Source organism: Zootoca vivipara, chromosome 1 (genome assembly GCF_963506605.1).
Source record: "Zootoca vivipara chromosome 1, rZooViv1.1, whole genome shotgun sequence".
Classification (NCBI taxonomy): domain Eukaryota; kingdom Metazoa; phylum Chordata; class Lepidosauria; order Squamata; family Lacertidae; genus Zootoca; species Zootoca vivipara.
The window spans coordinates 14,016,766-14,029,890 of NC_083276.1; the positions used below are offsets into that span (position 1 = coordinate 14,016,766).

The 13,125-nt window shown below is 44.6% G+C and overlaps 1 protein-coding gene across 4 annotated transcripts in view; it reads right to left on the reverse strand.

Moving 5' to 3' along the window:
• Window positions 1-299: 299 nt before the first annotated feature.
• Window positions 300-13,125, reverse strand: part of EXOC3L4 (exocyst complex component 3 like 4) — a 38,967-nt gene continuing 26,141 nt past the window's right edge. The window contains exons 10-13 of one of the 4 annotated variants that reach the window (XM_060271709.1): window positions 7,765-7,899; window positions 6,642-6,794; window positions 5,557-5,678; window positions 300-2,527 (exon numbers count right to left, since the gene is read on the reverse strand). In XM_060271709.1, the coding sequence (XP_060127692.1) occupies window positions 2,371-2,527; window positions 5,557-5,678; window positions 6,642-6,794; window positions 7,765-7,899 (567 nt within the window). In that variant the 3' untranslated portion in view covers window positions 300-2,370. Of the gene's footprint in view, window positions 2,528-5,556; window positions 5,679-6,641; window positions 6,795-7,243; window positions 7,330-7,630; window positions 7,693-7,764; window positions 7,900-8,260; window positions 10,033-10,149; window positions 10,353-13,125 lie in introns of those variants that run through there. The other 3 variants (XM_060271711.1, XM_060271717.1, XM_060271714.1) reach the window with 3 other exon arrangements.

Consider the following 13,125-nt stretch of genomic DNA (forward strand, 5'->3'; position numbering starts at 1 on the left):
TATCGGAGCATCACAGCCCCGTCCCCAATCGCTTGTATGGCTTGATTCACTCTTCACGGGGTACTCAGTTATAACAGATGACAGGGCTCCTGTTATCTTGAATAACTGTGCTGGGGGAGACATTTGTCTAGTTTTGCTTTCCCATTTGAGGGGTGAGGAAAGCCTAGCTACTTCCCTAACAATATATATTTCCTGCATTGCATGAACTTTCTGTATTTATTATGAAAGACCAAAGGAACTCCCTTAGCTTGTTTTTCTCACTCTGCTGGTATGTTTTGCTCTGTTTTTTTTTAAAAAAAATGTCTGTGGTCCTGTGGCTTGAAAAGTAGAATTTGTATGTATTGGACTGGTTTCAATAATATAGAAATGAACTCTTGGGGAAAGCTGTGGAAAGCCGATATGAAATTTACTGGAGAACTGCATTGCACAATTCGTAGGAGTGTGAATTTCAAAGCATGGCTGCATTTCAGTTTTGTATTGTTTCAGAAAGCACAAATGAGGTATTTAAATAGGAACTGAATCACCAAACCAATGATGTTTGGTGATTCTCCTCTGCCCTTTCTGACTTACTTGGTGGCAGCTCTAGCAGTTTCCATTTTAAACAGAAACCACCTTTTAAATTCCACACAATGCCCTCAACATAGCACCCCTCCAAGGCATTGTGGGATATTGAAATGGAAACTCCTTGAGGCAGACATGTTTTCTAAGGCAAAGGCTCAACAGTGGGGCTGGGCTAAGGCAAAAGATGTGAATGCTGATGTTATTAGGCCTGCTGTACATCCACTCTGAGGTGAGAGGTGAGATTTGTATCACTTGACTGAACTATTAAAAAAACAAAAACTGGCTGAACTTCCTCTTCTGAAAAGTATGGTATCAGGAGGAAAATCAAGTGATGAGAAGGTCTGTTGTGGTGTTTGACGTGTGACAGCTGGTCGCCAACAGATCTTCTTTGTTTTCTTTTGGGGAATGTCTGTGTCATATTAATTCTAGTCACGTGTCGGGTGTGGCCATGATTTCTTGGGAGTGGGGCTATGCTTTTAGTCAAATTCTCCATATCATCTCCCCTTCTTTAATTAATTTGTACTCCCTTCATCCATATATCTCAGGGCAGTTCACAGCATAAAAAAATTACAAGATAAAAGCACAAACTACAGAATGAAAACAAGAACAAGACCAAATCAAACCAATACCGCCCCCCTCCATCAAACACATTTAAATAGATATAGGAAGTTAGTTTTCACCAGACTCCGAAAGGTGTGTAATGAAGGTGCCAGGCAAACTTCCCTGGGGAGAGTATTCCATGGATCAAATCTGATATATGGGTGAGGTCATCCATCTTTCAGTCCCCTGACATGATTGATGGGCATATTTGAAGGCACTCCCGCTTTTCTAAAAACCCTTCTAAAATTAAGAATTATCTGTTGGGCGATGGGAATGTGCTTTCCTCTAGCAAAGGAGTAATAGGAAGCTCATGTTAATCTCCCAGTTGTGCCTTTGAAACCACACCCACCTGCCCCACATCAGGTGTAGGGTAGGCAGCTGTGGTTTGCAGGGAATGATCTGGTGTGCTAAACTGGGACCCCTGCAGGGAAGAAGTTGACTTGTGGGCTGGAAACAGGGCAGGGGGGGAGCGCCGGAGGGAATCGCCGCACCACGGTGCTTGGGTGCCCGATATGCTTGAGACGGCCCTGGGTTTCCCACACCTGAAAGAGGACAGGCAAACAGATCTATAAATAAAGTAAGGAGAGAAGACCTTCTCATTATTAAATTGGAGAGAGACTATAGCTCAGAGGTAGTCTTCTTCTTCTTTGGAGATCACTCATAGCTGAGTAAGATTGTCTTCCATGAACATGGTCTCCATAGATAGTCTGTGGCTGTGGAGGCCAATTCTGGATCCACACGTCCTTTCACAGTGGGGACATAGGTTTCTGGGCAGGAGTTGATTGCGGTAAGGGCTTGCCAAACATCCTTTCTTCTTAGCATGTTTCTCCCTTTCATCCTGAGTTTGAGCATCTTCAAAGTCCATGACACCTTTGGTAAAGGCTGTTCTCCAATTGGAGCACTCACAGGCCAGTGTTTTCCAGTTGTCAGTGTTTCTACTACATTTTTTAAGATTTCCCTTGAGTGATTCTTTAGACCTCTTTTGTTGACCACCAGCATTACACTTTCCATTTTTAAGTAGTGTCCATTTTTTAGCAAGTATATAATCTTCTGAGACTCATCCCAGGCGTCTCCTGCTAAGAGGATCATTAAGGAGCAAGATGTGGAGAGCCACAAATAGATTGACAAATGGCCCGACTCTGTTCAAGTGTTTGTATGTTCATAAATACATGGGAACAAGCATAGCTCAACATTTCATTTCTGCAGATTTTAAAAAAAGCACTGGGTGGTTCTTGGGACTTCTATTTCAGCAAAGAGCGTCCTGTGTCCTAACTCTTCTGATGGCTGCTTCATGTGGTCAGCTATCGCTCGCCTCTTATTTCGACTCAATCCTCGGAGAGCCAGAACAGCAACAATGTGCTCCTTTCTGCAAAATGCAATGAAGGTGAATTCTCCAAGAATCAAACGGGGGAAATATACACACAAAACAAAAGCAAAATGGGGTAATAAAAAGATCAGTTGGCAAACATTGACACCCAAATGATCATAGAGGCCTGGAGTTTGTAAAATGCTGTTGTCATCCAATAAACTGTAATCCAGTCAATTGTAGGTAAAAGACCATAGGGCTTCAATTACAAAGTCATTTCCCCACGTCTGGGGTGGTGGGGTGCGAGGGGAGGGAATTCTGCAAAGTCCCTCCTTGTAGAAAGTGGCTAAGTTGAGGAGTTTCCACTTTAACACTCCCACAATGCACCTGGAGAAATGTTATATGGAGGGAGGCATTGTGGGAAATTAAAATGGCAGCTTCTAGCTGCCCAGTGCTGATTCAGAGTGCTATAGCCCAGGCATCCCCAAACTTCGGCCCTCCAGATGTTTTGGACTACAATTCCCATCATCCCTGACCACTGGTCCTGTTAGCTAGGGATCATGGGAGTTGTAGGCCAAAACATCTGGAGGGCCACAGTTTGGGGATGCCTGCTATAGCCTGTTTTTACCACCTGGCCCACTGACATAGGAGGGTCTTGTGGGGGGCATTTAGCCAAGGTGGAGAGTGATTTTCCTAACCTACCTACAATTGCCATATCTTAGAAAGCACCTTTATCTGTGTGATATTATATTATCAGTTAGTGGTTGTGCTGCCTGTTCTAGGAATCTAATTGCTTCCATTATGTTCGGCTTGTATATTTGCAAAGAAACAGATATTATGAAGACACCATATGCTAGCCTTCACCAACTTGGTGCTCTCCAAGTGTTTTGGATAGCAACTCCCACCACTACCAGCCAATATGACCATTTTGGGTTACAAGAACCACCAGCTGTGCTTGACTGGTGCTGAAGTTAGTTTTAGCCCCCAGCATTAGGAGGGTGCCAGGCTGGCGAAGACAGCACTAAATCTACAGTAGGGATGGTCCTCTCTGTTCCTTTCAGTTCTTGTAAGTTCCTTATTTTTCCAGTCTTAAATTCACCTTTTCGCAACAATTAGTGATTGTTTTGTGTGTATTTTTATGCAAAAAACCCCCTGTGATAATTCACCAGCATTTTTGTGCGCATTTCCCACCGCTATACCATATTTTCCCGTCCATAAGACGCCCTCATGTATAAGACGCCCCCTGTTTTTTCTGGAGACTCAGATTTAAGAAAATGGAGGAAGATCTATCCTTGCATAAGACGCCCCCTAATTTTTGACATCTTAAAGGAAAAAAAACCACGCTAGTCTTATACACAGAAAAATACGGCAACTCATTTTTGTATATTATGCATTTTTATGCATGCTTTACACTCGCTTACACATTATTGCAATGTGTTGGCTGGAGAACAGCACTGAATATTTTAGAGAAATGCCGATTTTTGAAGGATGCCTGTGTTTTGGCATATCGTAGTTGGTTCTCATATGTGTTCTGCTTCAAACTTAACTGAGTCCCCCCCCCCCCCATCATCTGCAGAATTCTTTCTTATCATGAGGAAGCAAACCCTGTAAAGAGGAACAACTCTGGAACTTCCCAGTGCATACAGAAAGGAGGCACCTCTTCTCTGGCAAATAGTTGTTTGCTTCTTCTTCTTTTTTAAGGCAATGGTTATTTCATTATTGTTGCAGTAATAGCCAGTGTGTCAAGAATTATGAAAGTTAGGGCTGGCATCTGTGCTAAGTTTCTGTTTAAAAAAGCTGGTTAGGAATGTTTATTTAAACATCTTTCTCTCTCTCAACAAAAGTAAAATTAGTGTCTTCTGCTGTAGATTGAGGAAAGAAGTACATGGAAGAAGAGGAAATGGGGAAGCATTCAATGTCACACACATTGTTTGTTTTGTGGGGAGGAGATTCAGGCAACCCTCTTGCGCAAGCAGAAGTCATTGCACAATGCTTCCAATGATTGGGCTCATTAGTTGAATCCTACCCAATTTTCTTTATCCCTCCCTGTAAACAAGCAAAGCTGCCTGGAAATGACTTGGTGCTGCCTCTTCTCTGCTCTCCCATCTTCTCCGGGGCTGGCCCTATCATTAGGCAAAGTGCGGTGGCTGCCTAGGGGAAGATGGTGATAGCTGTCATGAAAGGGCAGCAAATGGTTAGTAATTTTAATTTCTTATTGTTGGGTTTTTGCTGCCAGAGAGGTGGAGAGGTAGTCGGGGGGAGTTTTTACCCCAGCTCCTGCCAACCTAGCAGTCCGAAAGCATGTCAAAGTGCAAGTAGATAAATAGGTACCGCTCCAAGGTAAACGGCGTTTCCGTGTGCTGCTCTGGTTTGCCAGAAGCGGCTTTGTCATGTTGGCCACATGACCTGGAAACTGTACGCCGGCTCCCTCGGCCTATAGAGCGAGATGAGCGCTGCAACCCCAGAGTTGGTCACGACTGGACCTAATGGTCAGGGGTCCCTTTACTAAAATGAGGATGCATTTTAAGCTGTATTTTAAGATTTATTTTAAGCCGTATTTTAATTAACTGTTTGTTTGTTTGTTGTTTTTCTCAAAACAATTTATTTATGTACTTATTTACTTACTTACACTCAGCATAAACCTGCTGAAATTGATGGACCTAAGTTGGCGATGGTCCTTAATTTCAGAGGGTCTACTCTGAGTAAAATTTATCTGGAACACACCAATGAATCAAAGCAGCAATGTGTCCCCACAAAGAAGGGAAGGTGGGGAGCATCTATAAGACCCAAGGATGGGCAAACCTGCCAGTTTAGGTCCCTCTCAGTTTCTCATCGTTCCAATTTAAGAGAACCCAAAATTGGCAGGTTCGCCCATCCCTAATTGCAACACAACTGAAAAAGCAGGAGTGCTCCCCCCCCCACCAAAATGCAGCTACTAATACAGCAGTGGAGTGGGGTGTGTGACATACATATGATCACTCCCTAGGAGTCACTTTGCACCTCCAAGCAGAAAACCTCCACCTAGAGAACGAGAGAGATCGTAATAATCAAACCTGCGAGTTACAGCTATTCGGAATGGGTTGGCATACCTGATGTCTGGATAATCCTGGTATAAGCGGTTAATGTGGTCATTGATTCTGGGTTTTTCTTCCTCGCCAATTATTCTAGCAATGTCTTCTATGGCAGGAGTGAGCCAGTCAGAAGTGGAACCCTGGAAATATGTTAGAATACCTGGTTATTCTCCCCCCACCAAACGACCTGGATTAAGATGGAAGCATTCAGGTTTCGAAAAAGCAATGTATCTCTCTGATAACGTTTTGTCACCCAAAGGTTCGATCACACTCCTAGCTGGTCTCCTACTATTCATGTATTTCAATACTTATTGTTATTGTGGTCTTTATCTTTTTAGCAGTGTGCCCTTCAATTTGGGTTTTTTTCAGCATCTTTTATAGTCTGCTTGCATTTATTTTGCCAAAGTTTGTGTCCATTTTTTCCCTGTTTCCCAAACTTTGGTCTCCCGCTGTTTTTGGACTACAACTCCCATCATCCCTAGCTAGCAGGACCAGTGTTGGGAATTGTAGTCCAAAAACAGCTGGAGACCAAAGTTTAGGATACCCTGTTCTAAAGGAAGATGTCTTGCCTCTAATAACCTTTTTTTGACTCTTACCACGCAGACATCCTCTTGGCGTTGATCAGGCATAGGCAAACTCCGGCCCTCCAGATGTTTGGGACTACAATTCCCACCACCCCTGACCACTGGCCCTGTTAGCTAGGGATGATGGGAATTGTAGTCCTAAACATCTGGAGGGCCGAAGTTTGCCTATGCCTGTCCTTGATGGTACTTTTCTTGATCTGCAAGAGCTTCTAATGTTGTGGTTCCGAAGAATTCCAGATGTTTTGGGCTGTAAATCCCAACAGCCTTGTACGGTATTCCAAAACACCTGGTTGGAAAAGTCAATGCTAATGGAACTCCACTTAAGACAAGAGCTTCTAAGGTTCTATCTTTAACCCTACTACCCTTAAAACGAATCTTGTTAACACATTTTAGGAAAGAAACAACTTTAAAAGTTACAAATCTTGAGGTTTCATTGGCTCGCTTGCATTTAAATAACCCCAGGCACTTTCACATCAATCCAGTGCTGCGATGTAGATACAAACGGCAGGAATTCCTTACCAGGTGCTGCATTGTATTGTTTATAGCTGTGGCATCTTGATTCATTATTTTGCTGACCTCGTTCCGTTTCGTTTTCCTCATTCTGCCTCTTGGCTTGAGTGTTTGCGTGATGTACTCTTTGACCACATCCTTGTGAACTTCATTGAGAAAATCCTGAAATACAACACGAGCAATAAAAAAACCAATGGGTTGGCCAGAGCACAAGAGCAGAGTCAGGGGCTTACTGCCGTGCCAATCCACAAGGACTGGGAGAGATTCAGAGAACCCAAAGGGATCACAAGAAACCCGTGGGATGAGTTTTTCAGTGCACTGCCACGTGTAAGATCAATATAATAAACAAAGCAAAACAACAATACTAAAATCGCATTATTATTATTATTATTATTATTATTATTATTATTATTATTATTATTTTCCTTCACATCTTTATTGAAAGTTTAAAAAGTACATAATTAGATGTGCACTAAACATGGTGAGAGGTAAATAAAAGAGAGAAAAAGAAAAAGAGAAACATCATCATCATCATCTATTGTCTCTCCACCCTCAGGTCCTAGGTTTGCAACAATTAAACTCAATGTCAAAAACAGTTTAAAACAACTTACTATCACTGAAATAAGCTGGGTCCTAAAATAATATGTATTTGCTGTTGCTGCTGTTGCTTACTAACTTTTCGAAATCTGTTGTTATCCTATGGATATAAAAAAACAGAGTTTGTCAGGCTTCAGCCCAGTCCTCAAGAGTGAGGACTCTAACTGGATTGGACTACAACTCCCATCATCCCTGATCACTGGCTATGCTGACTGGGACTGATGGGAGTTGTAGTCCAGAAACATCTGGAGGGGCGCAGGATGCGCACCCCTGGACTACAACATCCACGAGGCCCAGCCAGTATGAGAGCTGGCAATAGTTCAAAACATCTCTATATACTCTATGCCATGTGTACATTGTGTGAAAGACAGGTTAGGAATATTTTTGTTTTAATTACTTACTTGTGTTTTTATCTTGTATTTTATTCTGTGAACTGCCCTGAGATCTTGTGATGAATATAAATCTAATAAGCAAACAAACATTTTTTAAATAAAAAAATCATTACTGAATTATTAATTATTTCTCTTACTATTACCTTGCAAACGGGTTCCTTCAAATGCTTTAGATGTTCCGAAGACTCCTCAATAATGGACAATATTTTCATGATGAACGAATCAAAAGTTCCGCCACTTACAACCCACGCCTGGCTTAGAATTTTCTTGAACATTGGCTGGTAAAACACACACACACGTGTCAGTCATGGTATTACTAAAGCATCTCTTTTGATTCTAAGGTGTGGCCTACTCAAATCCATAGCTGCCGAGTCTCCCGTTTTCCCCGGGAAATCCCCGTTTTTCCAGCTGTTCCTAGCTGAAAAAATGGATTTTTTTGTTTCCCCCCGGTTTATTCTGGCGTGGCGGCCATTTTGGAACTGGGCGGAGCATGCTCAGAAGTGACTTTTGATGCTGCTCTGCCCAGTTCCAAAATAGCTGCAGTGTGACTTCTGGCGCGGCAGCCATTTTGGAACTGGGCAAAGCAGCATCAAAAGTCACTTCTGAGCATGCTCCGCCCAGTTCCAAAATGGTGGCAGTGCTGCTTTGGGTCTGCTATTTCCGGCCTGGTCCCTTATTTCTCTGACCGCAACTTGGCAGGTATGCTCAAATCCCTATGCCCAGGGCTTACCCAGGAGTTTAGGGTGTACTCAGAAGAGTTTTGGGACACCCCCCCTTTGAGTGGCGCATACTCCTCTCACCCCAGGTCCCCTCACAAACTGCATGGGAAGGCCTCCTTCATTTCTAAAGCATTTTGCCATTTGCCAATGAGGGGAGTGCAGTTTGAGAAACACGAAATGAATATGGCAATCCTCGGCCTGCCTAACCCAGAAGAAACTCTTGCATATGGCTCTCCAGATGCCGTTGGACATCAACTTCTATCAGTGCCATTTGGTATGGCCAAATTCCTCCAGTGGCAGACATCGAGCTCTCAAATTTCAGTGGAGCCCTGCGCAATGCTAAAATTTGGCGCCACCACCTCTTGGGCTCTGTTCTACACCATTGCTGTGGTGCCCAAGGTGGCCACACCGATCATGCCACCCTAAAAGCACCTCTGGTTCCTTATAGCTGGCATTAAAGGATTGGGGCCTAAAGGATTGTGGCTCCTTGGGTTCTCATTCTTCAAAATCTTGATCATGGTCCTTTTGTCATTTCCCATAGCTTTTAAAATCATCTTTAATTTCTTTCAACATGCTTCCACAAATATTTCAGACAAGGCCTCCTCTTTCTGTGTCGATGTTTTGCTGATATACAAGTGCATTTAAGAACAACCTGGTTAAAACACTATCAATCTATCTGTTAACACTTCTTTCATAGGTGGACATCATTCTGTCCAGCAACGCAGCTAGAAAACAAAACTACTGGAATCTACTGGGAAACATCTTAATCCATGCCAGGAATTATGCATGCAAAGTTTGGGTAATAAATATAGCCCCTCACAATGGAAGTCTGGGCATGGAGACTTTAACATACGATATTGAGGACCACGTTCACACACTATAAAAGCTCAGGATGCCCAAGAAATGTGGGAAGATCACTTGGGGGACAGGTTCTTGCAACTGTCTATTGCAGTGACCTTCCACGAGCTGTTCGATTCCCATCATCCCATACTCTGACCATTGGTCATGCTGGCTGGTGCTGATGGGAGCCGGAGCATAGCACCCTCTGGAGGACCACAACTGGCCCATCCCTGCCCTACTGGAATAGAACTAAACCTGAAGATAAGGCAGTATGTATTGGCTATTAAGTTTTACAGTAGGAGGATAGTTTATTTTCTATGTCAATGTAAAAATCTAATTATCATTCCTACTTTAAAAAGAGATTGTTGACAGCCAAATAAACAGTTTCCCAGGTTTTTGATGCCCGGAACTTTTCCCCACCCTAGATTCAAAGTGCACGACCATGTTACTCTTAGACGCAAAACGATGCATATGTTATAATCAGGTCCCAGGAAAAAACATGAGTTGATATCCAGGGGAAGGGCTTCAGCTCAGTGGTGGAGCTGAAGAACTAGGATTTATGAATCCCTTGAACGCTGTGCATGAATACATGTAACGGAAGAACAACAATTTTAAGGAAAAGCACATTTGGGGAGGAATTATCTGGAGCCGACGGGGTGGGTGTGCTTCACCATTTCCCTACCGTTGCCCACAGAATTCTCTTGTTTGAAACTGCGCAGGTGAGGACAGTTTCAAGTGGAGATGTGGTGGGGGAAGGGTTTTCAATAAACCCCTGTGTGCGTCATATGTAGTTAGGCCCCGGGTCTGGTCCTTCCCTGGGCCTTGGCAGAGCGTCAACGCAGTACTTCAGATCTAGGGTGTGATGCAAGATCATAGAGACAGTTCAGGTGTGTGGGAGGAGGAAGGCTCAAAACAGGAAGTGCTGCAGATCGCTTTGGTAATTGTCAAGGGTGGCCTGTATGCATTTACCGTATATGTTGTTGTTGTTAGTCGTTTAGTCGTGTCTGACTCTTCATGACCCCATGGACCAGAGCACGCCAGGCACTCCTGTCTTCCACTGCCTCCCGCAGTTTGGTCAAACTCATGTTCGTAGCTCCGAGAACACTGTCCAACCATCTCGTCCTCTGTCGTCCCCTTCTCCTAGTGCCCTCCATCTTTTCCAACATCAGGGTCTTTTAAGATAAGATGTGTTTATTGTCATGAGGTGGCCAAAGTATTGGAGCCTCAGCTTCAGGATCTGTCCTTCCAGTGAGCACTCAGGGCTGATTTCCTTCAGAATGGATAGGTTTGATCTTCTTGCAGTCCATGGGACTCTCAAGAGTCTCCTCCAGCACCATAACTCAAAAGCATCAATTCTTTGGCGATCAGCCTTCTGCATGGTCCAGCTCTCTCTTTACCATATATGTGCCACCTAATTAAGGGATTATGGGCAGTTGGAATGCCTCCATGAGTTCTGGGCTTCTTCAGATCCCTAAACTGTATTCCCCTAGATAAATATAAGCCTTTTCCACCAGCTGGTAACTGTATTAAAGAGACAGGAACCAATTTAAATGTAAATCAGAGGGAAAGTAAAGTGGGATAGAGGAGCAGGTCAATGAGCTGTGCTAAATCACTTTGAGCAGCTTTTGTTGGTGCTCTGCCCAGGAGCCTCTGCTTTTAAAAAGTAGCACAAGTCTATTTCTTTTGCGAAGACAAGGAGGTGCTGATGCATACTGAATGACCGAGCATCATCTGGTTTTAGAAATGCTCTGCTCTGGGGTAGAAAAAGCATGCCTCGGATTATTTTATTTTTTTGGATCCACATTCGCCAGGAAAGTAATCACAACATCTCAGGGCAAAATCCTCCTGCACTGTTGTCGGTCTCTGATGCTATGGTAATGTCCACAGTATATGTTTAAAGCCTCTATCTTGGAAATGTGAAAAATCCCTGGAGCAGTAGGGTTCTGTTTACATCCACAAATCTCAACAGTCAGGGCTTCACAAAAAGAATCCTGGGAACTGGAGTTTCTTAAGGGTGCTGGGAGTTGTTAGGAACCCCCCCCCCCGCCAGAGCAACATTTAGAACTCATGCACATTCCCCACCTTGCCTGAGGTGGCTGAGAAACTGGGGAAATGCCCATAAGATATAGGAAGCAGACTAAATATTGTCTACACCAGAGGTCCCCAGACTTACCCGGCTTTGGGCCAGTGCCCGCCGCGCCGATCGCGTGGCGGGCCGGAGGGCAGGAGAGTGCACGCCCGTGCGCATGCGCGCACACTTACTGCTGCGGTGGCACGCTTCCAGGTCGGAAAAAGTGCCGGAAATCGTTTGTGTGCATGCGTATGGGCCTCCCCCGACCCGGAAGTGCACCGGAAATGACCTCTTCTGGGTCGGGAGAGGCCCATATGCATGCGCACAAACGATTTTCGGCGCTTTTTTTCGACCTGGAAGAGCACCGCCGCGCTGTGCGCCATAAGAGCAGGCGGCGGCAGCGGGCGGCGGGGGTCGTCGCAGGCCGGATTGGGAGGCCAATTGGGCCGCATCTGGCCCGCGGGCCGTAGTCTGGGGACCCCTGGTCTACACCAACTCACTCCACTGTTGCAAACAGGCAATATTCTCATCCTTGCCTGGAGATAACGGGGATTCGACGTTTTGAATGGAAAGAGGAAACTGAGAGAAGATATGATGGCCATCTTCAAATATCTCAAGGGCTGTCACAAGGAAGATGGAGCGAGCTTGTTTTCTCCTGATCTGGAGGGTAGGACTCAAACCAATGGCTTCAAGTTACAAGAAAGGAGCTTCCGGCTAGACATAAGGAAGAACTTTCTGACAGTAAGTGATGTTCAACAGTGGAAGTCTCCCTTGGAAGTTGCTGGACTCTCCTTCCTTAGAGGTTGGAGGGCCAACTGTTGTGGATGCTATAGCTGAGATTCCTGCATTGCCGGGGGTTGGACTAGATGACCCCTGGGGTCCCTTCCAACTCCACAGTTCTGTGATTCTATGAAAGCAGGTGATCAGCCACTGACCAGTGGTACTTATTGGCTGCCACTGCCACTGACTGTTAGCTATGCTGGCACAAAGCCCCTGTGCAGACGCCAAGAGCAGCTTGCAAGTAGGGATGATGTCTGCCCTCGACAATAATTCTGCCTTGCAAGGGGCTTTACGGTTGTAAAAAAACCATCGCTGTCCTTTGCAACCTTGGCTTTGCTCGAAAGTGAAACCAACGATGGTGAGAAATTACCGTAACTTTAAGTTATCCAAGTTCTTAGAATAGCTCCCGTTTCTGCCACATTAAAGAAGATGTGGTTTGAGTTATTCCTCCAAGGACGTGTGCAAGGCTGTCAGTTAAACTGCTTGAAAGATATACTCCCCACCTGCTTTTCGAAGAGGCCTGACCTAATTCAAAGAAGCCTGATTCATAATAAAATAAAATTTCATCAGTTCATAACGGAAATTCAATTAGGCCCCTTTTCTCACGGGATCACATTCATCCAGTGCTTTACCAGCTGCACTGGCTCCTGGACCAGGTTTAAGGTGCTGGTTTTGACCTTTAAAGCCCTATGCGGCTTGGGACCCTCGTACCTACGGGACAGCCTCTCCTGGTATGCCCCTTAAGGTCCACAAACGACAATATTCTGGAGATCCCGAGCCATAAGGTGGCTAGAATGGCCTCTACTAGGGCCAGGGCCTTTTCAGTATTGGCCCCAACTTGGTGGAACGCTCTTTCACAGGAGACCAGGGCCCTGCGGGGGTTTGTCATCTTTCCGCAGGGCCTGCAAGACAGAGCTGTTCCGCCTGGCCTTTGGGTTGGACTTAGTCTGACCCCTGCGTTTTTCCTCCCTCATGGCTTGAATTTGACTACTCAAAATGAGGCTGCATTTTAAATTTTAATACTGTATTTTATTCTGTATTTTAATTAATTGCTTTTTATGTTTTATTGTAATTTTATTGGTGTGAGCCGCCCT